The following is a 27,947-nucleotide window of genomic DNA, read 5'->3' as shown; positions in this document are numbered from 1 at the left end:
TTAGTTCAATAGTGATCGCTGCAATGGGACCAAGTGTCTTAATTCTCAAGGCCGTCTCATAAATACAGCACAAGTGAATAAAGAAGACTCAGGCTGGAAAGCCCTCCTGTTCTCAACGACCATGTTCGTCATTTTCACCTCCGGTACCTGGAAATGCAGGTAGGTAAGCAGCACTCCATCTAGGCCTTTTCCTCCTCACCTCTAGTATTGAAAATGACCTGTCTTCACCACTACTGAAGAGGAACGGTGGCCGCCTTGCCAGCATCCTGTGCACCTCCATTTTCAGGTACATTGTTTTGATTTCTAGTCATCTCATCTTCTCCTTGCTTTTTGTCTGTGGATATTTTCCCTAAAATAGCTTGTCCTTCTTTTTGAATCAGTGAAGATCAATGGAGTTCTACAGCAAGCATCTGTGACTTGCTTTTGTTAAGTATTACATTTGAGATACACATGTACTACACTGACATCACTGTTTGGAGTTGTCGTTTCTTACTGCAGTGTCCCTTGGGTGAACAGAGATTGTTGGACACATGGGTGTCCAGTGTAGACTGTCATATGGTGCCCTACCAAGCCTTACTGGAGGCTGAGGCAAAAGGAAAATCAGTAATACTGCCTTCATTTAAAATCTTCTGCTGGTCATGGATGTTTTTCTGTATTGATTTGTTTTATTCCAATGGCTGTTATACACCTTTATGAGAAAGTCACTCTCTTCCCACACTGATCTCCAGTGCTGTCTCAAGAGTCTTTAGGTGCCTAGGTATTAGTCTGTATTAATCTCTATTATTTCTACCCCTATTCCTCTAACAGGGTTACCTACCTTTAACTATTAAGTTGGTAGGCCTTGACAGCTGCTAGAGCAAATACTCCTACTATTTGTCCTAAGCGTCTTGGCTGTTCTTCACCCTTGGTACTTTTAAATTCCAGAACCACCTTGCTGAACCGGATCAACTCGCACAGTAAGTTTTCAAACTTCAAAAATATAATGAATTAGCAAAGCTTTGAAAACGTTTTCTGGTTTTAAAAAGGTCGTTAAACACCCTGCGATGACTCTTTAGTGAATTCAGCTTTTAACATAAAGATCTTCACTGTGTTAACCTCCCAACAGCTCTAGGCTTCCTGAAATACTGGTTGGTTTATTACACCAGAGACAGAACCTGAGCCCTACCACCTCATCAGCTATGTGAATGTTTCTTTTCAAACCCTAATTAATTACATTTTAGAGCACAATGAAGAACTTGTTTTTGCAAACTGAGGGCAGTCACAAAAAGTCCTCCTCTGATGAAGCTGATTTTTTAACAAAAAGGAACCGAATATGTTTCTCTCATAATAGTCACTATCGAAATAAAAACAGTAAATCAAACAGCTCTCCCTAAAGACAAAACACTTTCACTTTTTAAAAGCCCAAACACAAGTCTTAACAGGTCTACTTGAAGAGATGAACTAAGCTTGTCAGACCTACCCCTGGGATGACAGGACCATCTGGCAGGCAGGCAGTGTGAAAGGCTCATTCTGGTTCTGACTATGTTCAGATAAATGTCAACACTTCAACCTATTTAACGATTAGTTCAAAGTGGAGCTGAAGGAATTCCCCTCTCTCTCCCAGTGAGTCACACTCGTGTGAAGGTGCTTCAAGTCCAAATCCAGGTAGTTAGTTTCATTCCTTTTAGGTAATAATGAAATACTATCTGAAGGGGACTGGGCTAGACACAGTCTGGCTTTCTCTCACAGAAGCCCAGAATTAATCAGTGTGCAAGGCGGAAACCCTTTTTTTGTGGGGTGCAATGTAACCCGGGCCAAATGCTAAAGAAACTTGGCAAATCTCACCTAGAGAAGGCAGGCCCTCTCTATCTACAACAAATTACTTCACTATGTATCTTCCTCAGCACGGAGCTAGGGTGGATAAAGTAACCACTGTCACAAACCATTTAATGACAAGAAAAAAAAATGACACAATCGAATGAATTAAAAGTTTAATTCTGAACCATTTTTTATAACCGCATTTTCTCTTGAAGCATCGTATCACAGCAGGTTACAACTTTGGGATAAAAGGCAACTGGTAAACTGTCCAAAACAAACAAGGTTCCAAATAACACCTTACTGATTTACCCTACCCATACATATCCCAAATAAAGTTTTTGATCAAAAACATGAAATAATAGATCCACCTGCTTATTTAAGCATATTAAAAAGGAAACTAATTGGACCATTTTCTATTTGTCTATTTTATACAAAAAGGCTACACAATGTTACACTTTATTCAGATTACAATTAGAGTGATTATGAATTAGTGTTCTACACCATTACTCAATTCTTAAAAATTAGAAATTGCTGTAGCAGTATTCACTATAACTTAACACTACGAGAGACTTAAAAAACTAACAGTTACTGCAAAAACAAAAAAATAAAATAAAAAGAGCTACTTCAAAGCAAGCAAAGTCAGTACCATTACAGATATTTTTTTAAAAAAAAATTTTAACAAGCAAGGCTAGGGTTTGATAAATTCCATCTTGTGATCCATTCTTGTGCATTCTTCACTTCTTGAGTCACTCCCAAAATCCATTTGTATTGTTACTCCTCGACCAAAAAGGACCAGAACAAAAAGTTTACTTCAATTGTTCCCATAGGAAACTCAGCTTGGTTAGTGTGTCAGGCACTTTCTGAGATACCAGCCCCACCCCTCGAGCCCTCTCAGCAACTCTACAGGCCAATCACAATGCAAGTTCAGACAATACAGCTGTATAAAGAGAGAAAGGCTGCTATTAATGTTTAAAACAGCAAATGTTACTCATTTGAGTATTAAGTTGCAAAAGCTGTGGCAAAAAACATTAAAGTTAATAACTTCCACACATGATCACATAACAACCAGAAATCTGAGAACATTCCAATGTTCCAAGACATCTCCTTTCAAAGTATATACCTGTTTTTATGGCAGATTTACAAATAGCCTAAACCACTCCCACCCTACCAACCAAGTCTTTCTGAAGTTCTGTAGGCAGAGTAAAAGTATTTCACCCAACTGGCTTTTTAAAACTTCTTACCTAAAGGATGATTTACAGGTCAGTATCAAACCAGGCCAGCTGATTGCTGTCACCTGGAGGCAGCCCATCCATGAGGTCCTGGGCATGCCCCAGATCTGGCAGCCCATCAACGGGATAGTCAGCACCAGGGTGGTGGCCACCCATCTCATGCTCCATCATGGGGTCCATACCCAAGGCATCCTGGCCATATCCACCAGAGTGAAAAGAACGATAGCTAGGGTCTAGAAGAATCAGGTATAACAAAACAGGCCAGAGAGAGGAGAGAAACAGTATACACAGACGTTAACACTGAAGTTAGGGCATCCAAAGTTTAGCAGCAAACTTGTCAGAAAACAACGCTTTCTAGCCTCTTTCAACTTATAGCTTTCTTTAGCCAAGTAATGACTCAGTGCTGGGCCACCCATGAGACTACACAAATAACGTCTGTTTCTATCAGAGCGGCACACCAGCAGGGCCAAGTCACACCATCAGTCTAACCCTGGACACTCTCCATTTACCCATCAAACTTGGGCTTCCCAAGGAGGAACAGCAATGCTCTACCTCTGTGTGACCACCTAGGCAGTGAGAAGTCATGGGAAGAGGATCAAGACAATAGATAATGAGGTCTGGCAGGTGTAATCTATCTGATGAAAAGTCCAAGTGACTCTCACAAACGTACTAAAGAAACTCAAGGCGCCATTTCAATTAAACCTCAACATATTTTATCTTAGGGTTGACATGTATTTGTCACAGCAAGAATCCTGCGCTTTAGTGTTTTCATAATTAGGCAGAAGCAGATAAGGTTATAAATCCAACATAGTTGTTAGTGGTCTACCCCCTCCTCCATGTTCATTATCCAGATCTGAATTAACTTTTCAAGAAAACCCTGATAATGCAACTGTGTAAAACCCCACCCCAGATTGGAGCCTTTCTTCCTTGGGTAGGCTGTAGATAAAGGTATTGTGAGTCCTCTGGCCAAAGACAGAATAAAGAGCCAGGTAAACTGCCGTACCCTGCACCGCAGAGGCCTGGCAGCAGCGTGTATTTGGGGTGTAGTCCTACTGCTGCTCAGTGTGTGGCTCTCAATCCCCTGTGCTCCATTAGAAACTGTTGCTGACTGTGGAATTTAAGAACTGCTTTTAATGGAAGCCACTACTTTTTTGCCAGCACTGGTTTCCCAGATGAGCAAAGTGGCTCTTCTGGTAAGGCTTTAGAACTTTATCTTGATCTGGAGTTAATCAAGGAATATGAGACACATACCATCCTGGCGATATCCAAGGGGTTCTCCCTGGGCACCAATATCAAGTCCAAGATCAGCAGTCTAGATAAAATAGGCACAAGGCAAGGAAGAATAGAAAGTAAAAGTACACTCGCATTTTTTTTAAACTATTTTCAGATTGCAAAAGGAACAAGTAACTCTAACATTACAGAAATACTTAGAAATTGAAGTTCTTCAAAACTCCACCCCTCAAAGATACATTTTTTTCTCTTTGCACCTCATATTAAAAACACTCACTGACTTGATCTTTCAACAAGTATATATTAAGCACCCACTATGTGCCAGGCACTGTTATACATGCTGGAGATATAGCAGTTAAAAAACAGCAGGCAAAAATGCCTCCCCCAGCAGGAGCTGCTGACAGACAGGATGTGTTCAAAGTTTTAGCCTGAGCAGCTGGACAAAACTGGTATTAACTGAGACAGAGAAGACAGGTTTGTGGAAGGGGGCAGGTGGGGAAAGTTAAGAGCTCAAGTTGGAACATGTTAATAAGACGTGTATTAAAAACCCAAGTAACACACTACTCACTGGTAATCCGCTCTGCATTTTTTTTTTTTTTTTTTTGAGTTGGAGTCTGGCTCTGTCACTGAGTGCAGCCTCTTAACCCCTGGGTTCAAGCAATCCTCCTGCTCCAGCCTCCCCTGTAGCTAGGACTATAGGTATCCATCTCCATAAACAACTAATTTTTTAATTTTTTTGTAGAGATGGGGTTTTACTATGTTGCCCAGGCTGGTCTTAAAGTCCTGGCCTCAAGAGCTGCATCGTTTTAAACCTAACAATCTCTCTTTCCACTCAACAAATATAATCCACTGTATGACTAGGACTGTGTTCCATTACTGATCACTATAGAGTGGACAAAAGAAACTTCCAGGTGGTTCTGGTTCTATTAGAAACAATGTTTCAATCAACACCCCTAAAGAGGACAAATACTAAAGATAGACTCATAGAAAATCAAGTTAAAAGGTTTCATTAAAGTTTAGTAAAAAAATACTGATAAACTGACTTCTAACAGTGTTTAACACTGCCTCCTTCCTTACACCCTTTTGAACAATCTTTAATCTGCTAACATTTTTCATCTTTCTTATGAACTGTAATTTTAATAGCACAACTTGTTTGTAATGATTCTGAATAGGCTCTTTAACAGCTTGTATTATAGTTCTTCCTCAGAGCAGTTGCTAGACAGCATAAAGAATACTCAAGCCAGGTAAATAGTCAATGCAAATGAATGTGTACTAAGTGTTTTGAGAGGAAAGAACAAGCTGCCTTTCCCGCTCTAGGAAACTACCAGATAACTGCTCACATTTCCCTACCTCATTCCAAGCCATTGGCTCTGTTCTGAAGAGAGAACTGGTCAGCTCAACTGAAAGCCGTTTCTTGTAATCTTGTGGCTTGTCCTCAGACATTCGGAACAAAACAGCAGCTGCATACGTCGCTGAGAAACAAGGAAAAGGCTCTTGAGGAAAAACTGAGACTTCAGTGTACACATCTGCTAAAAGCTTTGGTTCCTTTTTACTTACCCACACCTTCATTCCTAGAGTGAAGTAACTCTGTCAGAGGAGCTGTGGCCCCCTCAGCCTCAATAGCTTCTGCAGCTTCCTTGTCCTGAGCAAGTTCACAGAGGACCCCTGCAGCTACTCTTTGGATATTTTCGATGGGAGAATAAAGCAGCTGAGGAGAAAACACAAAACGTAATTGAATCTAAAGCTAAAACATGGCAAGCACCCCCCTGTGGCACAAACATTCCCAATTCAGAATGCAAGAGGCACTCACAGTGTAGTAAATAATATTCTCTGAATTTTATGTCCTAGGGGGTTTAAACATATTATAGAGCATTAGATGTTTAAAATATTTTTTTAGTCATGAAACTTTTCTTCAGAGGCAACTCTGATTCATCTGAGATTTGGAAAACCCCAGAATTGGTTTGGGGCCTATGTCCTGCCCTAGGAGCCCAGGCCAGCTCTCCCCTATCTAAAACTAGGCACCTGTAAAAGTGAAATGTGAAGTCTCCTCCCTCGTCTTGAGGCTCTGGTCTCAATGTTTCTCCCACTGACCAAAAAACAATGAAGGGAATTTTCATAAAATTAAATGTTGGTGCCCCTATTTTGGTCCCTAGTTTTCTGAAATTTTATTAATCATTACAATCTGGAAATTGTATGGACATAAAACACAGAACATGTCACTTAAAACCAACATACCTGCACAAACAATGGAATGGTATTCAGTCCTCTGATGACAATTCGGTTGTGAACATCCCGAGCTAGGATATGAAGGGCTCCGGTACAACCTTCAACTATTTCTTCCATGCGGACTCCCTCCTACCAGAAGAAAACAGGGTTAACAAATAGAGCATTCTCCTCTGTAAAGTTTCTGAACTTGAAAGGCTTTGCATTCTGAGAAACAATTATTAGACTACAGTTATTTACATTATATACCTGAAGTTCACCATAACTTGCAATTAGTTCAGAAATGAAGGAGGATTCCATTAGGTTGAATGTCACTGAAAAGAGGCCTCCTGGTAGCACTAATTCCAACTTGCACCCCCCCCCCCATACACAGTACAACGGAGCTTCCCATATAGCACTGAATCCAAAAGACAACTTTCCTACAGTGAGGGCACCAACTACTCTTGGTAAAAGGTATGTAAAAAGACAAGATGAGAAAGTAATGCTCAGACTATATCAACGTTTTTCTTTTACATCCCTCCTCTATTTTTGTACATCTTCCATGTATTTGGTAAAAACTTTGCCAAGTTTTAGCACCAACAGCTAAAACTAACTGAGTTGCCAGCAAAAAATCCACTCCTCACTCTTCCAAGACACTTCAGCTGCCAGCCTCATGTACAGGAGAAGGAAGTCAGCTTTGGCAATATGCAAGTACCATCTGTTTCTCCTGTTTCTGTATTTGACTTTTAAAAGGGGTTATGATTCTGCTACATTTAGCAGCTTTTATAAATAATTTGATTCTTACAAGTACACAAAAACTCCTTTCTTCCTAGAAAAGAGATTTTAAAAAGTGCCCCTCAACATTCTATGAAGTCACCCCATGGAGATGGGCCAATACAAACAGTAATAAATGAAGAAAGCAAAAGCCCAGTGTCAGTAACATCCGCAGAGCAACCAGCAAAACAAGATTCCCAACAGCTGGTAGGCTACATCTTTGTTTTCTAAACTAACCTAATTAAATAAGGTTTTAAAGGCTTGAGAAATCAGAAGTGTCTTTATACTTTTAATGAAGCTATTTTTAAGACTCAAACTTAATATCAAAGCTTGAGACTGAGATTATTGTGGGTAAGAGTCCAGAAATGGTACTACTTATTTTTGAAATAATGTCAATACTAGATTCTTCGGTCTATGTAAAAAGTTTAACCCTCTCACAGAAAAAATAAAACAGACTGCTAAATATTTATAGTTAAAATTCATGATGAGGCAAGGGATAAGAAGATCTGAAATTAGACCTGGACTCTACCTCTTCTTAAAAAAGTGTGCCTTTGTGTAGATTAAATAAGAACACTGCATGAAACGCCTAACCCCACAGTAACTCAACCTTTTTAAGACTGACCATGTGAAGGATGTGTCCAAGGAACTATCACTGGGGCCATACTATGCCTTATCTTCTCTGCAGCCACAGAAATGTGCCAGTTTTTTTGAGGGAGGAAGAGGGGTGGGGGGACCAATGACGAAAGAAGTTCAGGAGCGTTTGGATTTATGTACTCCTTTTAGATAGCTAGGTATCACCTACCACAAATTGCTGCTGTGTCCCACCCATGGATGTACGGCGCTGGGTGTCCTGATGTGCACGAACAAGCAACTGAACTAGTCGTGGAATGGCACCCTGCTCACGCAAAGGAGCATGATTTGCTGGACAAAGGGCAAGATTTCGAATCAATCCAACGGTAGCCTGAAAAACAGAAGGAAGAATTGGCATACAACTCAACAAAATCATTTTCTTGGCCAACAATTCCCACCACACTAAGTCTACTCGTAACAACTGAAGGTGGCTGTGACCACACAAACATTTCAGAATCCTCCCTACTTACCGAGGAATACAATTCCTATTTATTGATCACTACGGTTGGACAGCCATCTAATAGCTAAAGGTGCTTCATTTTCAATTCTGCAACAAAGGTAAATTCTACTTTGACAATGTACCTTTATCAGAGGCCAATGGGATGGTGGGTGTAGGAGCTTAACCACAACTGGGAGTCCATAGTGAAGGCGAACTGCATTCTGAGCCATCTCTGCTTCTTGGTGTCGGCTGGTCAAATGGCGAAGAGCACAGATGGCAGGCTCAGTGATGTCCTCCCTGTCACCAGCCCGAAGGACAGTACGCACAAGAGCCTCTATACCACCCACTTGGCAGACCATCATCTTATTCTTATAATTATTGCAAGTGAGGTTAGAAAGAATTCCAGCCGCACAGGTGACCACATTTATATCATCTGAACCCAGAAGCTGAACAAGAGTCCCAAGGAGACCTTCCATCCCTTCCTATGGAGATAGAAACACATGGTCAGTGCAAGTACATACTCATCTTGACTCTATTCCCACGGCACCAGTTTACTCAGAATTTACCTGTTTAGTTGCAGCATCTGAAAGATTCCTGAGAGTCCAAAGACAGTTCTGAACAAGACGTTGACTTGGATCTGTCAGGTGAAGCCCTAAAGCTTGCATTCCACCTAGAAAATTAAAAAGGATATAAAGCAACAGTCGTTAGCTAGAAGTTCCTATCAACCCTAAATATCTTTTCTAGTCTTAGAAGGTGTCCCTCTTCATTTCCAGAGTTACCTTCCTTTCACCTAAGTACTTTATGTCCTCTCATTTTCTAGAATGTTGCTCAGTTTCCCTCGCTTTGCCAGTTCACCTCACTAGTGACAAACTGTCAAATAGCTACCATTGCTTTCCTAAGCAGAAAAAGCCTTTGTTATCTCCACTGTCCTCCTTAGGTAATATTCCTATTACTTATTTCTTTTCATCCATTCAATCATTTCAAAAATATTTATTCAGTACCAGGTCCTGTTCTGCGCTGGAGATACACCACTGAGCAAAAATATTCAAAAGTTCCTACCCTCAGAATTTATGATCTAGTTGAAGACGCAGACAAACAAATACACAATTGATAAATTAAAACCATACGGAGTATGTCAGATGGTATTAAAGTACTATGGAGAAAAGTAAGACAATGGAGTACAGCTACAATTTTAAGTAATTAGTTCACCTCACATGAAGATCAAATCTGACTAAAGAAGCAGGTAAATTCCTGGGGTAAGAAGAATCCAGAAAGACGGCATGAAAACACTTACTGCCAGGGACTTTATACAATTCACTGACTACAAAACATGTGTTCCCAAGGTTCACAACCTTCCATCCTTTAGGACCCTTAAATGAGGGACATTTATTCTGGAAAAGGAGGATATATGAAAGCCCAATGCCCACATACTAGATTAACTTTACCCATCCATCTTCAACTTAAATCACTTCTGAATGTACTAAGAGATACTTTTCCTCATCTCCTTTTTCATCTTTTAGGTCTGTTTTATTTCTTCAAATGAGGTCTATTTGCTATAATTCTTACGATACCTTGAACTTCTCCTTCATAGTGTTTATCATGACTGTAAGTCAGTCAACTTTCCCTACAAGACAAAGATCATTTCTATTGGGTTCCTTTCTCACAGTCGCTCCCGCTGCCAACAGAATGACCTGTGTATGACTGATGCTCAGTATTTGTGAAATGACTACCTTCTTTCCCTCCCTTTATATAACCATTAACTTTAAAAGAATGGATTTTAACCCAAGATGTCCATCAGAACGGCCTACGGAGACTTTTAAAACACATACATTCTGCAGTTCTAGGGTAAAAAAAGTCCCATGCAGATGACTCTGGGGTACCTCTACCTCCCCTTCCCTGCTGCCCTTATCCCTATACACTAAGAGGGAAACTTCCAGTCTCTAGCCTGCCTCTCTTGTGTTCATACATTTCCAGCTACCTACTGACCTTTTAAGTCACTTTAAGTCAGCTTCTTAAATTATTATGTTCAAAAATTAAGGATGCCTTCTGAAGGTTCCATTTGTCTTCATGGCACCAATGTCCCCTCCACAAACCATTTTTGGTTGCTCCCTTAGCTCCTGTATTATTACATTCTATGATTCTTTCAGATGTCTCGGGCATTTCTCCTTTGCTGTATAGTTCTAAAACCAAGCTATTTCATTCCTAAAAACCTGTAACATCTCAGCCGTCTCGTCTTCTAGCTTTTGGTCATTTAAACTGTTAATTTATACAAAGCGACTATTAGTATTTTAAACACATCACTGTGGTGCTTTGCCATTGATAAACAACCGTCAAAAGTGTCTCAGCATCTTTTTGAGATAGTAGACAATTCTTTAGTATAACGTTGAGGAATTGTTTAGAATTTGAACCACACCTAGCCTTCCAAACTGACCAAAGTATTCTGCATCTATGGCTCCAAAGCAGGAATAAGGCCTGAATAAACTCCATGAATAGTAAATATCTTACAGAAACCTAGAAGTCCTGAATGTTATGGCTCTGCTTACCTAACCTTAACCTCATCTCATACCAGGCCATCCGCCTCATTACTTACTAAGTTCTGCTGGTGTAGACTTTATCACCTGGATCTCCACAATCTCTTTCCTTCTAAGGCAAGCTTGTCCAACCTGCAGTCCATGGGCCACATGGTCCAGGACAGCTTTGAATGCAGCCAACACAAATTTGTAACTTTCTTAAAACATTATGAGATTCTTTTGCAATTTTTTTTGGTTTTAGCTCATCAGCTATCATTAGTGTATTTTATGTGTAGCCCATGACAATTCTTCTTCCAATGTGGCCCAGGAAAGCCAAAAAACTGGACACCCCTGTTCTAAGACATAACACGTGGTGTTCCTTTTCTCTACCTGGAAAGCATTTAACCCTAACTTCTCATACAGACAAGAGATAGGTTCCTTCTCATCCTGCAGTCCCATTTAACATCCCTTTTTCAAGGAGGCCCCTTCCTGCTCGTCTCATCAGCCAGGTCCCCTCCCTGACTAATTCTTACCGCTATTTGCTGTTCATTTCTCTCATAACATTCATTCTAATTTATGAATACTACATATTTTAAAATATTTTTGTCACCTCCACAAGACAGTAAGAATAAGCACAGGGACCCTATCTGTTGTGTTACCCATGTATACCATGTGCCTATTCCATTTCTGAATGTAAGACTAACCCGGAAGAACCTGAAGATTCCTGGGCTTCCAGTCCCACACATGTCCAGCTGTCTATAGACCTTCCAGTCACTTCATATAAACAGTATGAGACTTGATGTCAAAATGAACACTCCAGGGATTCTGATTAAATAAATCTAAAAATCTGTATTTTCAGCGTACACTACGGGTTACTGCTGAAACAGCTGACATAATTTACATCCCCTCATTCTAATATGAACTCAGCCACATTTGATTATTCCCAAGCCTATGGTTCCAGTGCCAGCAGTTACCTGGAGCAATCATAATGTCTTATAAATTCCCAAGTAAAATTACTCTCAGTAAGTGGGAAAAATGCATGTTGCTAGCCCTATACTTTACTCCCAACATTTTCTTCCATTAAATGCCTTCATATTTTTCCCTCTTTCAATATTGATTTGAGGCTTGTTTTGAAATTCTGGGTAAATGTTGTCAGTGGGTTAGTGAAAGGATAAAAAATGCTAGGTAGCTAAAGAGTAACTATTTTCCACACACACACCCCCAACACAAGAGGCCCTAGTACAAACCATCTATTTTCCCCAATTGCCAACATACACAAGATATAAACTACCACATACAAGTTTACTCCTAAAAAATACTTAGAATAGAAAAAAACCTGTTTTTCAAACTTAGACCATCTATTAACTGAGAATACGGAATATCAGGGCAAAACACTGCATATAATCAGACAAGAGAAGGAAAGAAAATACATTCAAATAGGAAGTCTCTTTGCAAATAATATGATTCTATACCTAGAAAACCCCATAATCTCTGACTAAAAAAATCCTTGATCCAATAAACTTCATCGAAGTTTCAGGATATAAAAATCAATGTACAAAAGTCAGAAGCATGTTTATACACCAACCACATCCAAGCTGGAAGCTAAAATCAACAATGCAATCCCATTTACGACAGCCACAAAAAGAATAAAATACCTAGGAATACAGCAACCAGTGAGGTGAAAGATCTCTACAATGAGAATTACAAAGCACTGCTCAAAGAAATCAGGGATGACACCAACAAATGAAAAAACGTTCTATGTCATGGATAGGAAGAATCAATATTGTTAAATGACCACACTACCCAAAGCAATTCACAGATTCAATACTATTCCTATCACACTACCAATGGCATTCCTCACAGAATTTAAAAAAAAAAAAAAAAAATTTAAAAATTCATATGAAATCAAAAAAGAGCCTGAATAGCCAAAGCAATCCCAAGCAAAAAGAACAAACCTGGAGGCATCATTTTACCCAACTTCAAACTATTAAGATAAGGTTACAGTCACAGCATGGTACTGGTATAAAAGCAGACACACAGACCAGTGGAACACAACAGAGAGCCCAGAAGTAAGGCAGCACACCTAACAAGTCAACAAAAGCAATGGAGAAAAGGCTCCCTGTTCAGTAAATGGTGTTGGGATAACGAGCTAGCCACATGCAAGATTGAAACTGCACCCCTTCTTTTACCATATACAAAAATCAACTCAGAATGGATTAAAGACTTAAATATAAAACCTAAAACTATAAAAACCCTGGAAGATAACCTAAGAAATACCATTCTGCACATAGGACCTAGCAAAGATTTCATGACGAAGATGCCAAGAGCAACTGCAACAAAAACAAAAACTGACAAATGGGACAGTAGAAAGAGCTCAGAACACCAAAAGAAATCAACGGAGTAAACAGGCAACCTACAGAATGAAAGAAAGTATTTGCCGACTATGCATCTGACAAAGGTCTAATATCGAGAGTTTACAATAAACTTAACAAGAAAAACAGAAGCAACTCCATTAAAAAGTGGACAAAGGACATGAATACTTTTCAAGAGATGACACACAAGTGGCCAACAAGCATACAAAGAAAAGCTCAGCATCACTGATCATTAGAAAAATGCAAATCTAAACCACAATGAGATAATGTCTCACACCAGAAGCTACTAATAAAAAGTCAAAAAGTAACAGATGCTGGCAAGGATGCTGAGAAAAAGAGAATGCTTATACACCGCTGGTGGGAAGTAAATTAGTTCAGCCACTGTGGAAAGCAATTTGGTGTTTTCTCAAAAAGCTTAAGACAGAATTACCATTCAACCCAGCAATCCTATTAGGTATACACCCAAAGAGAAAGAAATCTTTCTACCATAAAGACACATGCACGCATATGTTCATCGCAGCATTATTCACAATAGCAAAGACATGGAAATCAACCTAAATGCCCATCAATGGTACACTATATAAAGAAAATGTGGTACATATATACTGTGGAATACTATGCAGTCGTAAAAAAAAGAACACAATGTCTACTGCAGCAACATGGATGGAGCCGGAGGCCATTATCCTAAGCAAACCAACATGGGAACAGAAAACCAAATACCACATGTTCTCACTTATTAAGTGGAAGGTAAACATTGAGCACACATGGACACAAAAAAGGGAACAACAGACACTGGGGCCTACTTAAGGGTGGGAGGTAAAGAATTGAAAAACTACCTATTGGGTACAATACTTATCATCTTGGTGACAAAATAATCTGCACACCAAACCCATGACATGCAATTTACCTATAAAAAAAACCTAAAAGTTAAAAAAAAAAAAAAAAAGAAAAAAAAAACTGCTCCTGGGCATCTAGTAATAAAGCAATCATTTCACTACATAAAATTGTACTATATTAGAATTTGTCATTTCTCCTATTTCATAGGTCTGTTAGCAAATCTTAGGTTTACTCAAAACAAATTACAAACAAATTTTATAAAGCAAAATATGTGCCATTAATTTTTGATGGATAAGAACTCTACCTAGTCTTAAATATTTAGCTACAATCCAGATGACACGTACTTTAAATGTAATCTTGGCTGCAAACTGAGTAAGATCATCTATTTTCAGTCGTTAAAGTTCTATCACCTTTTTCTAAGAAAAGTAATCTAAACAGAACTGCAGACACTATACACAAGACTCAGAATAGATACATATACTTACCAGCTTCTACAATAGCCGGCTTATTACTAGAGCAGACAGATAGCACCTTCAGCACTCTGCTTGTGGTCCACAGTAGTTTTTCATAAGTGTAGGTCCTCATTATATTTACTAAAGCTTGGGGTCCACCACTGGCCAGTATAATCAGCTAGAAAGATGTACATATACTGTTGGTCATGGAATCTTGATCAAATGTCTGAGAAAAGCCGTATTACCAACCTATTTTATTATACAAGAATTTCAGCCAGCCTGCCATTGGACCTAACTGTATTCCTGGACCCCATCACTCAGATCCCCATACTGGGGCCCTATCCAACTTGTCCCTTTAAAGCATCCCACTCAAAGTCAGACATCCCAGTCCTCCCAAGAATGTTATCAGTTTTGGTCCAATTTCTTTCTTCCCACACTGCTCATAGAAAAACAAAAATAATTTAGAAACCATGTTGGTATGCAACAATAATGCCCTCAAAACTGATTCACTGAAATTTGAACCAGAACTGGTACTTAAAACTCCTAATCAATTGGCCCTTTAATTTTCCTAATTATATCCACCTTAAAAAGAGATACCTTAAAAGGATCATTCACTCTTGCCCTTTCATTCCCTTATATCCTCCCTTCTTGACACTGTCCCAATTTTCTAAAAACAAATTTCATCATGTCATGATTCTGAAATTTCCTACTGTGCTTTTAAACATGTTCTAGAAAGCCCTGAGACCTGCTGAGTCTATCTCAATAGCCTCACCTCAAGCCTCTCTTCCTCCTTACTCTTAGTATTTCTTAAATTCTCAAAACTTTCCATCTCCTTCCTTCGTTTCAAAGATGCCGTTTTCTTGCCTAACCTTCACCTAGTGAATCCCTTCTCATTCTTGAACACTGAACTCAACTATCACTTCCTCCAAGAGGCCTCCTTGAACCCTGAAAAAGAGGGTCTGTTTCACTTGTTACATGCTCTCATAGCCCCACTTCTTCCCACTACATAAATTAAATATTTATTAGGTTATTATTTCCAACATCTACATCTCACCTAGGAACAAAAGTGTGAAGAGAAGGTGGCCTATCATATCCCTACTACTTAGCACAGTGCTTTACATATGAAAACTCAAAAATTTAAAATAGAAATGAGCTGGGCTGCACAGCAGGAGGTGGGTGGGCATTACCCAGCTCCACCTCCTGTGAGATCAGCTGCAGCCTAAGAGTCTCGTAGGAGCGGAAACCCTAATGTGAACTGCACACGTGAGGGATATAGGCTGCACATTCCTTATGAGAATCTAACGCCCGATGAACTGAGGTGGAACAGTGTCATCCAGAAACCATCCCCACACCCCATTCATGGAGAAAATGTTTTTCACGGAACTGGTGTCTGACGCCAAAAAGGTTAGGAACACTGCATGGAATGATATGACACTGTCAGTCTCTGATGCTCCACGAAAACCACATAAAGAACAATTCTCTTACCTTGCTTTCTTGGTTGCCATAAGCTAAAATTTGGAGGCAGTCTGTTGTAATAGCCAAGAATTTAACATTTGTTTTGTTGAGCAAGGCAACCATTTTCTGCAGCCCACCGGCTAAACGCACTGCCATTTTGGCTCCTTCTTGGTGTAATAAAAGGTTGTGGAGAGTTGTAATAGCATAAAACAACACAGAATCCACTGGTGAACTGGGAAGAAGAAACAAGCCTCATGAGAAATACTGTGACTATACTCCTCTACTTTTTAGCTTCAAGCATTCTGACAATGTTTTCTTACCCAAGCATTTTCACCAGGGCAGGAATGCCTCCAGATTTAAAGATGGCCAGCAAGCCTTCCCGATGATGGGAAAGGTTATGCAAGGTCCCAGCAGTACAACGAGCTGTTTCTACATCATTTGTATTCTGCATGGTACGTACAATAGCAGACACCATCTGAGGAGAACGCATGATAGCATGTCTGGAAGCTTCCTTTTTAGAAAGCTGATGGACCATAACTGCAGCCTTATTAACCACCACCTATAATAAAGGAATTAAGAAACATCATTAGTTTTCAAGTACTGGTATTGGGTAGACATTCTGAAACTACTCCCCTTGAGCATTTCCTTCAAAGCAGACTAAAAAGGTAGCCATGTCACTGCTTACCTGGTCCTCATCATTTAGCAGTTTTGTCAGTTCAGGGATTGCACGTGTGGCAAGTTCTGCATCATCTTGATAGTTAATCAAGTTTACAACTGCATGTTTCAGCATCTGTGATGGTTCAGCCAAACGCTGGACATTGGTGGGATGAGCAGCATCAAACTGTGTAGATGGGATCTGCATGCCCTCATCTAACGTCTCAGGGAACATGGCAGCTCGTACCCTCTGAGCTCGAGTCATTGCATACTGTCCATCAATATCTGCAAAAGGTTAGTTCAACACTCACTATCCACAGGTCAGCATTTATCTAAGTATCTGCTATCCTAAATGGTAAAAGCAACATTGCAATTACTCCTTTTTCTTCACCACCATATTTTATTTAAACTGTGATATACTAACTTAACTATTTAGCTCTCAAAACTGCATTCTGACTTTCAGAAAGGCAATGAAAAATAATACTCTACCAGCTACTTGTTCTTGAGTGAAGGACTGAGAAAAGCCCTGTTCCCACTCATATAGGACTTGGGAGGTATCCACATCCTCTTCCTCAGGATTGCCTTTACCACTCAGAGAAGGAGCTGTGGTGGTGGCGCCAGAATGGATCCCAGAGTCCAGGTAGGACTGTTGCTGCCAGTGACTAACGGCTGCTTTTCTGTCTGGTTCCATGGCCATGTCCAACTCCATCAAATCAGCTACAAATATGAAATAGTATTGCCATTAGTACATTGGAAATGTTAATTTTTTAAAAAAGAATCTGTGATATGACCCATTGAAATATTTTTAGAAATAAAGTCAAATCTGAAAAACAGCCAAGAAAAGCAGAATGACAGCCAGGGTTAGCTCAGTGATGAAATACCTAAGTCCTTTGGGGACCACCTAACAGTTACTCACTGAATCAGTGGAAGAATGGTACTGCATCCAGGGTCCAGAAGCAGTCATCCAGACTAGATTCCTGCTGGTGGCTTGTTTGCTATTTCACCAAGCCATTAGGAGGAGTGAGCAGAAAATGGAGCAAAAGGTAGCCTGACAAGTAAGCAGGGAGAGAGGAAAGCAGGGGGATCTCAGCCAGACTGGCTTAATGGCAACGAAGCAGAGCCCCAATTCAGTAACTAAAGATTTATGACACAAACCTTGAGTAGCCATTGTCCACGCTGGATTTTCAAAACAGTTGTATGGTATACTTCAGATACCCTAAAAAAAGTTAATCAAAAGTCATTAGGATTTAAATTTAGTTTGATTGATACTCCTAATTCACTGGGATACCTGCTAAATGTCTTACTATGCCCACAAAAACACCCCACGTCCTCATTTACCAGGTTTTTTAGTGAAATGCAGACCTCAAGGTCTTCTCCAGACACTTCAACCACAGCTCCATCACTGTTGAACTTCAGTGAAAACTCCTCCTTACCAAACATGTCTTTTTATTAATAGTTGAAATTTAAGTTACAGATATTCAGGTTGGTGATGAGAAAGCACAAAGTTGTAATAATAAAATCTAGGGAGGAGGAAAAAACTATTCAAAAATCAGCTGCTCTCCGAATTCTTAAAGGTCTCTCCTTTTGTAACCTTTCATGGAAAAATTCACAGATCCCCCTTTGGATAACAGAGGTCCAATGGGATTTTTAAAACACCACATTTTCATTAACAAGTTAGTTGTTTTCTGATATCGTGCCATCAAAAATTATTTCTCATAAAGCAAATTTTGTTGACTAGTAAATTTTAAGGTTTTTAGTACAAAGAAAAATTAATTTTCAAATGAAAGTTTGCAATACAAAAGCACCTTTATTAGTGAAATTTTACTAAGTTCAAATTTACAACAATGATTTATTATAAATACAATTACCACCAACAGGGATAAGTATTATTTTGATCAATATTTAAAAAATTAATATCATATATATAAATCTTAACATCTAATTTATATATTTTGACTTTATTATGCAACATTCAGAAAAAAACACTGTATCACACAGGGAATTATTTACAAATGAGAACAGTTTAAGGACTTTCGGGCCTCTAGGTATTTCTAATAACAAAATTTCCTTTATTACAGAATCTGTCCCAAACAAATTCATCTTGAACTACAAACTAACATATTGGGACAGTTTTGGTGTGTTCCCCAGGCTGGAGTGCAATGGTGTAATCTCAGCTCACTACAACCTCTGCCTCCCAGGTTCAAGCTATTCTCCTGTTTCAGCCTCCCCAGTAGCTGGGACTGCAGGTACCCGCCACCATGTCCGGCTAATTTTTGTATTTTTAGTAGAGACATGATTTCGCCACGTTGGTGAGGCTGGTCTCAAATGCCTAACGTCAGGTGATCCGCCTGCCTCAGCCTACCAAGTGCTAGGATTACACGCGTGAGCGACGACGTCCAGACTTTGTTTTCAATGAATGCACAAAGACGTGTCAATGTTTAATGAAGAAGGAAGCTCCTTGTTGTGTCCTATTTTCTCTATGTAAAACAGCATGTGTTTATTATCATTTCTAAAACTGCTCTTTTACTACTCGATTTTTACAGTCACCAGGATCATTTGACATCTACATCTGACAAGAGTTGTAGACAGTTGTTTCAGTGTCCATGGTAGAAACAACTGACAATTTACATATGATGCGAAATGAAGGACAGGAAATAGTAAAGGTGATTCAGTCCTTAAGAATCTTATATTTTAGGATAATTTGCTAAGCAGGAGTATGTGTTTCATGTTTTGCTTTAATAGGACTGGAGTGAAGCATAGAAATCTCCATTTTTGATGAACATTCTAGGATGCAGGCAAGTTATCTGCAGACCACACTGAAAATACTATGCTGGAAGGCACCTTAGTTCTCTGCACACTGAGGCTGTGTTTTAGCTTCCATTTTCTTTTTTTTTAGACAGGGTCCTGCCCTGTCACCTAGGCTGGAGTGCAGTGGCATGATCATAGAACGCTACAGCCTTGAACTCCTAAGCTAATGCAATCCTCCCACCCACCTCAGCCTCCGGAGTAGCTGGGACTACATGCCTGTGCCACCAGGCCTAGCTTTTTTTTTTTTTTTTTTTTTTTTTTGAGATGGAGTCACACTATGGTGCCCAGGCTGGTCTCAGAACTCCTGGTCTCAAGTAATCCTCCTGTCTTGACCTCCCAAAGTCCCAGGATTACAGATGTGAGCTACCACGCCCAGCCTTAGTGTCTATCTTTTGCCTGTCTTTAAGAGTGGCTATTTAACTACTTCACCACCCTTCTAAAAAATTGGTTCCCCACTCCAACCTACAATATATTTCTGCAAAAGGAGACTCAAAACATGTTCTACACCGAGCTTGTCCTTTGGCCAATGCCAACAGCCTCAGAAACCAACCGGTCATGTCTATGGGCTATATAGCTATTTAAGAAGTGCTCTGATACACTGGCTTCCAAGAACTTTACAGAAGTGTTTCTCCTTGTTGTTGCTGCAAAGACAAAACACTTACCCACAACACTGGGTAAACTCTGTTTGTACAGGCTGACATTAGTAACCTGACCATGACTTACAATGATTTCATTTTTATAATGGAAAAAAATCAAGGTCATGTTCCAAATTTACAACAGTCATTTGTACACTGGGACTTCCCAACATTACATATATATTTTTTAGCTTTTAAAATTTATGCAACATAAATAAAAATTCATCTTGCTCTTCAACAAAGGGTAGAAACGGGGATCTAATTAGGCAACAGCAAAGACCCTCTCACCCTTGTACCTGCTCTGGAGGCAGATCCAAATATACTAAAAATCTGAGCATTAACCACTAAAGAAATCAAACAGATTACCCAGCAAGAACTAGGGCAGAACACTGCTCCTGAAATGAAAAGGAAAGCCTTCCTCCTCCTTTTTCTGGCCTGAGCCTTCAGACTAAGGCTGGCTTCTCCTCCACCACACCCTGCCAACCATTAAGGTCCCAATTCTAGCGCTCCCAATTAGCTAAAACTTATCAATCACTTCAGGAAAATGTTTTTTAAAAAGCAACAGAAAAATTAACTCCACAGAAACTGAGATGAAACTTTTAGGAGTATGGTAGAGAGTGAAACAGAACAATTTAGTATCTCCATAAAGACTGAATTAAAAAAAAAAAAAAATTGAATAGAAACTAAAGTTGAGAAAACTTCCTAGAGTACAAAAAAAAATGCCAAAGACAAAAAATACAAGAGAAATAATGATCGATTCAGGAGATCAAAGGTCCAACTAGTAGGCATTTCAGAAAGACTTATCAAGAAAGAAAAATGATAAAAATCCACTAAGTACCAATCAAGAGGGAGGAGTGCTTAAAAATTATGAAGTACAATCATACACCACATAATGACGTTTCAGTCAAGATGGACTGCATATCCTACAGTGGCCCTGTAAGATTGTAATTCTGTATTTTTACTAGATCTTTACTATGTTTAGGCAAACAAGCCAGGCGAAGTGGCTTATAATTCTAGCACGTTGGGAGGCGGGTGGATTGCTGCAGCACAAGAGTTCCAAGACCAGATTGGGCAACACAGTGAAATTCCATCTCTACAAAAAAAAATTTTAAGATTAGCCAGGTGTGGTAGTTTGTGTCTGTAGTCCTAAACACTCGGGAGGCTTAGGCAAGGAGGATCACTGATCCTAGGAGTTCCAGGTTACAGTGAACTATGATCACACCACTGCATCCAGCCTGGGCAACAAGCAAGACCCTGTCTCTTTAAAAAAAAAAAAAAAAAAGGATACACAAATACCACTGTTTCAACTGCCTACAGTAACATGCTGTACAGGTTTATAACCTAGGAACAACAGACTATACCACATAGGCTAGGTGTGCCGTACACTATGGCATCTAGGTTTGTGTAAGTACTACACTAAATGTTTCAAGACAGATGATCATTAAGCTACAGGCTACATGAGAATGCTGTTGTGTTCTGACAGCTTTAGCATCACCAAGTGATGTTCTGACAAAGATGGGACTGCCCAACCTCTCTGTATTTTCCATTCAGTCTGATGCATCCATGCATCGTATTTTGGCAATATGAACATGATACTCTTTCCAACTACATAATTTATAAAGGATACTTCAAAAGTAATCTTGCTATTTCTGATTTTAACCCTATAAATGTCTCCTGTCAAAGTCAATGGCAAAAATCTTGACACAACTAATATATAATAGATTTCACACTAAAGTTATATTTCCTCTTCCCATCAGGAAAGAATTATCTTAATGACCTTTGTTTTCAAGACGTTTGAGTATTATTAACTAGGAGTAAATCTGCTACATAAAAATAAAGCACACATATTTTAAAACCACAGTTTTATACTAGCAATTCATAATTCACTTTAACAATAATCAAGATCCAAAGAATTATTCCATTTTAAAGTTAGAAAGTACTACTCTATTGTATAAGCACGATAAACTTTTGATAAATCTCCAGGGGTTTTTTAAAAGTTCTTAGTAAAATTTAATTTGTAAATCTAAAAACACATGCATATGCATTTTCATTAACTGTCACCAGTAATACTTTGCCAGCTAGTAAATGTATGCAGTTTCCTCAAATTTTCCTGTGTTAGCACATTTCATCCAACACTAACATTTTAAGTTACAACTCACTCCAGTTTCCTTTCTGCTTTCTTCCTTCACAGCTTTCTTCAGGGAGGGGGTGTGTGTGTGTGTGTGTGTGTGTGTGTGTGTGTGTGCGCGCACGCGCATGTGTTTCTCTCTCAAGGTGTCTCATTAGGGAGGGGTGCACGCGCGCGCGAGCATGCATGCGTGTGCTCTTTCAAGGTGTCTCGTCATCCTGGGGTATGTGTGTGTGTTCTCAAGATGTCTTGCCATCCTGGGGTGTGTGTGTGTTCTCGAAGTGTCTTGTCATCCTAGAATGGCCAATAAGCACTGAACATCAAATGACCCTTGCTCCTCTGAATGCTAAAATGTATGCCTTTGGTATTGTCTTTAAATAGGTACACAAATGGCTATTAGAAATATGAAATCTTCTCAGGTAGGAGACAGGAGGTAAAGGAAAAAATAAACATATAAAATCTCTTTATGGCTGGGAAAAATTAGGATGTTTACAGAATGATCTCTTCATTTCTTCATAACTGTTTTCCTACCTCAGCCATAAAGTAATATATGCTCAGTATAAATTAGAATTTTTAGTTATCATCTCCAGCATATGAATCCACCACACAGTAAATGATGACATTTTGGTATATTTGGCATATTAAATTTACTGCTATGTATTTTTAAAAATAAAAATATAAAAATCAATTCCTTATGAAGACTATTCTAAAATACCATCTGGATTGTATCGTATGTCTATACTATAAGCATATCTCCTCCATTCTTAGCTTGTTCTTCCATTTTGTGTATTCCAACAATGCTGCAATAAACACCTCTGCATATAAATAATTCGCTTAATTCCTTCACCACGAGTTCTAGAAATAGTATTACTGAGTTAAAGGGTAAGAATTTTTTAAGTCCCTTCATGCACAGCTCCAAAATACTGACAGAGCATAAACTAACATAATTTTCGCAGAACGTATTGAACAAGTGGCCATCTTACCAAAGACTGGTCAGCATCGGCTGTTATCTCACACAACTTTTAATAGACATGTCCACACACCTAACATACATACCATTACCCACCCATCCTACAAGGTTTTCTAAATTCTGAAAAGTTTAAATGCTTATTTACTACATGTAATGTAGCCTTTTGTCCTGCCAGATTTTTAATGTCATCCTTTTATATTTTTGTGAAGTACATGTATACATTATACATAAAAAGACCCTTGAACATTCATTGATATAGCACACTTAGGCCAACAGTATGTCTTAGAATATAATTTTACTATTTAAAATAATTAGATTATGGGAATACCCTTTGCATGTTGATTTACTGTTAGTCTCACCAATGAGTAACTCCATACACCATCTTTGGTCAGTAACATAATCCTAAAATAAACAGTACTGGTCCTTCAATCTTTCACTCCATCTCCAAGAACAAATTATCACAAAAAGCAGGTCATTTTCCTCCAACTTATATTTACATAAGCAGCCAAAAAGACTGACAGCTATCTCCTTTAAGACACATCCTGAGTAGGCTTTATCTCACAGGCACATTTTCTATAATCTCCAAAATATAATTTTATACCGATTAAGTTAAAAAACAAAACAATGCTTCATATAATTTATGAAGTAAAAGTATACAAAGAATATACACTAGCTTCTTAATAGTAGGGTATCAACAGAGTAGGCCTGGGTTCAGCAAAGGGAATAGGATGGAAAAAAGTACTAGAGATGGCTGCAATTCAGCCAGGGGCGGTGGCTCACAACTGTAATCCCAACGCTTTGGGAGGCCAAGGCAGATGGATTGCTTGAGTCTAGGAGTTCAAGACCAGCCTGGGCAACAGGGCAAAACCCTGACTCTACTAAAACTACTAACGTTATTTTTTTAACTTACTAAAAAAATTGGCTGGGTGTGGTGGCACATGCCCCTGTAGTCCCAACTACTTGGGAGGCTGAGGTGAGAGAATCATATGAGGCCAGAAAGTTGAGGCTGCAGTGAGCCATGATCACGCCACTGCACTCTAGCCTGGGCAACTGGTGTGAAATCCTGTCTCCAAAAAAAAAAAAAAAAAAAGACTTCGATTCTTTAGCAGTTTTTTGGTTTTGTTTAGAAAAGAAAAATCAAACAAATACAGCAAAACTATCTGTTAATCTGGGAAGTGAGTATACAGGTGTTCTGTTATCTTGTATAGCAAAAACTGAATTAAGAAAATAGCATTTCAGATAAAATAATTTAAAGCCCAAATGTAATTTGAAAATAAAACTCTTTGTACTTAATTTTTTAAAAAAACAATTAAAATGGTGGTAACTAAAAGAGACATTAGTATTTTATGTACACTTCTGGTAGATCAGCTTAAACATTACTAACTCAAGTCTCAAATACCAGGATAAAATACTACCATCTGCTTGAAAAGGTAGCAGTCACAAACGCTAACAAGGCTACAGGTCTATTTTACAAAGATAAAGATTGCAGGTATGTGAGACAGTGTTTCCACTACATCTCTCCACTGAAACTCCTGTTTCTCCCAACTTCACAAAATGATTGGCTAAATACTTTTAAACTTTAGGATACCAGTTAACATTCCTGAGACACTTTTATACCCATTTTATGTGGATTTTATAGTCTGACAAGGCTGAACAGAAAACAACTCTAGTTTAACTAAATTTTTAATATAAGTGGCCATCACAAGTGCATACAAAAACTATTTTCCTGTACAAAAATAGGACAAAGAGATTTCATTCGTAACAGTAAAATGAGATATATACAAGAGTAAATGCGAAGATATGTCTTGTTCTTGTCTTGATTTCAGAAGAACTATAAGAAGGAACCAGTTCAATCACATTACTAAGATAACATCATAAATCAACAACCACAGGAATTCAAGTATTGTATTATTGGGAAGAAATGGGTAAGAGACTGCAGTAGGCAGAAAAACACCCAGATGTAACGTGGCAATTTCATAAATGAAGAAGGTAATATTTCAATTAGTGGATTACTTGATTAAAAGTATTAGGAGAAATGGGCTTGTAATTCCAACTATCATTTTTTCATCCTTATTTTACATTAAAATTAAACCTATATTCACTATTTACATGTAAAAAATAAAGAGATAAAATATGTGTATAAATAATAATAAAACCATGCCCAATTGATTAACTGATTAAGCATGAGCTGAAATTAAAACCAAAAAGGGAACATAAGATAACTTGTGTGTGGAGTTTTTAAAATCTGAGCAACAAATCACCACATATAATCAAAAAATGACATACTAGAACATGTGTAACATAACTAAAGGCTAATATCCATAGTACACAAAAAACTGGGAACAAGTCAATACAGAAAAAAGAATTACACTGCAGGGAAAGAGCAAAAAATGGCGTTTCAAAGGAAAAACAAAAAGTGAGCAATGAATATATACAAAATTAAACCCATTTACTTTTTGCTTATCAGAATGGCAAAGGCTGAAAAGACTGATAATATCTACTGCTAATTAAAAATATGGTTAAACTAGCAGAAACTTTTGATAGTAAGCTGGCACTATACATTAAATGTAAGTCTAACTACCCTTTGACTTAAAAATTCAATTTTTATAACAGAAACGTATTCTGTGAGAATACTGCCAAAACCATGCCACGAGTTCTGTACACTGAAGCATTCATAGAGAAAAAGATGGAAATTATTCAAATAGCCATCAACATGGGACTGAATAAAAAATAATTTATCCATTAAATGGAATATATTCACCCACAGAACAAATTTTAAACACCCTTTATATTACTGGCATTACAATGAGTAAGAGAGTCAAGGTCATACGTATAGTGAAGCTTATAGTCTACTGTTAGGGAATTAAGCAATAAAAACAAAGAAAATTTAGAGTGAGAACTGCTAATAAACAAGTTTATGAGGTGGCAGGTGTGCCACTCTAGCAGGTGGTCAGGGAAGGCCTGTGAGGAAGAGACATTTCATCAGAGGAGGAACAGCTGGCCACATAAAGATGGGGCAGAGAACGAGTGAAAATGAAGGAATGAGCTTAATGTGGTAAAGGTATTAAAAGGTCACCAGTGAACTAGAAGGCAGGGAACCATGAAGAGAGAGAGATGAAAATCGGATCAGTTAGGATGTAAAATAAAATCCAAAGTATACTGGGAAGCCAGTGAAGCAATGTAATGTATGATTTAGGCTTTCTAAAGTTCACTCTGGCAGCTATAAGAGGGAAAAAAGACAACAGGGGACAGTAGCAAAGCAGAAAGACCATTTAGGAGGTTACTGTAGTTGTCCAGGTGAGAGGGGGTGGTGGACTACCACGTAGTCATTAAAGAGAATGAAAAAGGTCTACATTAAAAAATATATATCTATAGCAAGCATGCAAGGCATCTGTATATCTTTTTACATATATTTTTGCATATATTTGCAGAACCAAATACATAAATGTATTATTAGAAATAATATTTGTCCAAAAAGTTAGGGTTATAGATATTAGGGTTATATAATTTAATCCTATATAGGTTAGCCAAATACTGAAATATAACATTAAGGAAATGTTTCTAAGCATAAAAGCTACGTGGCCTATGAAATGGACTTTGTACAAAAGAAATGTGGCAACTACTCAGTCAACCATTTTGCCTCAAGGCAGAAACAAATTGCAAAAATAAAGTATTTTCTAAAGCAAGGAAACAGTACTGCAAATTCTTCAATCTTTAAGCAAATGTCACTTTTTATCTATCAATAAATTTCATATTTTAGTAATTTAATAAATATTTGTTCATTCCTATATCTTAATCTGTTAAAGTGACAGTATTCTAAGAATCAACTGCATTATAAAGTCACCAGGTTTCTGAGTCACAGCCATCTTAGTATCTTTTACAGCATAATTTTAGGATACTGCCTTGCAGATCAGCTGAACGCTGAATTCTGCCTTTGACATACTTAACAAGGTAGCATAATTAAATTCCTAGCAACTTTGGTTCTGAGCCTATATCACTGAATCTCCCTAGCAACCTCATAAAGAAGATATCATTCCTCAAAATCACAAGAAAACTGACTAGCAATATTAATGGAAGACTACCTAATAAGCCATTCAGTTAAAATTCAAATCCAGGTCTGTTTGTAGCTCAGTCATGTACCCTTTCAATCTAATCATATTTGCCACCCCCATACCAAAGTTAGAGACAACTGGTAAGTCAATGTTGCAGATAAATCAAAGAAAGGGGTTAGCCAATTTTATATAAAGCTATCACCTTTAATAGTAAAGAACTATATTTTTTAAAAAAATGAACTATATCCTTTCAACAGTGACTACAGCCCCCAAAAATTCTTTCAATACTTGAGATTTGAATCACTATATATACCATACTTTGACTATGTGCCTAGCTAGACAGTACTGGATATGCCAAAGAAATTGGAGATTTTATTTCAAGAAAAGTTTCTAGATGTTAATCTCCACATCCACGCTACAGGCAGAATTAATGGGGAGGTACTCAATGACTTCCAAATTATATCCCTTAATGATAACCTTTCTCTACTCCACTTGTTATTAAGAGTTTCCCTTCCCCACTATACCAGCATGCTGACTTTTAAAAAAGAAAATTTAAAGTGCCCAATGAGTGAACTCTGTGACAGGTGAGACAGTACCTTTAGAAACACCTTCTCACTGTTTCTAAAGTGCTTCGCATATATTAAGCTCTTAAATATTTGATGAACTAAATGTGTTAAAAAGAAAACGCTCAAAGTGGACAGAAGAACACACAAAATGTAATATGGAGGTTCAGAGAGCTAACAACAATTATTTATAACTTAAGAGATTTCTTA

General features: G+C 38.3%; 1 protein-coding gene across 5 annotated transcripts in view; it reads right to left on the bottom strand.

The window, feature by feature from the left end:
* Positions 1–1,955: 1,955 nt before the first annotated feature.
* Positions 1,956–27,947, bottom strand: part of CTNNB1 (catenin beta 1) — a 41,035-nt gene continuing 15,043 nt past the window's right edge. The window contains exons 2-17 of one of the 5 annotated variants that reach the window (XM_037742910.1): positions 17,737–17,797; positions 17,498–17,629; positions 17,071–17,298; positions 16,613–16,866; positions 16,248–16,486; positions 15,958–16,159; positions 14,506–14,650; positions 8,868–8,971; positions 8,445–8,783; positions 8,035–8,193; positions 6,492–6,611; positions 5,814–5,964; positions 5,607–5,728; positions 4,278–4,338; positions 3,039–3,259; positions 2,497–2,734 (exon numbers count right to left, since the gene is read on the bottom strand). In XM_037742910.1, the coding sequence (XP_037598838.1) occupies positions 3,051–3,259; positions 4,278–4,338; positions 5,607–5,728; positions 5,814–5,964; positions 6,492–6,611; positions 8,035–8,193; positions 8,445–8,783; positions 8,868–8,971; positions 14,506–14,650; positions 15,958–16,159; positions 16,248–16,486; positions 16,613–16,866; positions 17,071–17,290 (2,325 nt within the window). In that variant the 5' untranslated portion in view covers positions 17,291–17,298; positions 17,498–17,629; positions 17,737–17,797 and the 3' untranslated portion in view covers positions 2,497–2,734; positions 3,039–3,050. Of the gene's footprint in view, positions 3,260–4,277; positions 4,339–5,606; positions 5,729–5,813; positions 5,965–6,491; positions 6,612–8,034; positions 8,194–8,444; positions 8,784–8,867; positions 8,972–14,505; positions 14,651–15,957; positions 16,160–16,247; positions 16,487–16,612; positions 16,867–17,070; positions 17,299–17,497; positions 17,630–17,736; positions 17,798–27,947 lie in introns of all 5 variants that reach the window. The other 4 variants (XM_017540965.2, XM_037742909.1, XM_017540964.2 and 1 more) reach the window with 4 other exon arrangements.

This window comes from Cebus imitator, unplaced genomic scaffold (genome assembly GCF_001604975.1).
Source record: "Cebus imitator isolate Cc_AM_T3 unplaced genomic scaffold, Cebus_imitator-1.0 Scaffold129, whole genome shotgun sequence".
Classification (NCBI taxonomy): Eukaryota; Metazoa; Chordata; class Mammalia; order Primates; family Cebidae; genus Cebus; species Cebus imitator.
The sequence above is the reverse complement of the archived record's forward strand: the minus strand, read 5'-3'. Positions and strand labels throughout refer to the sequence as shown.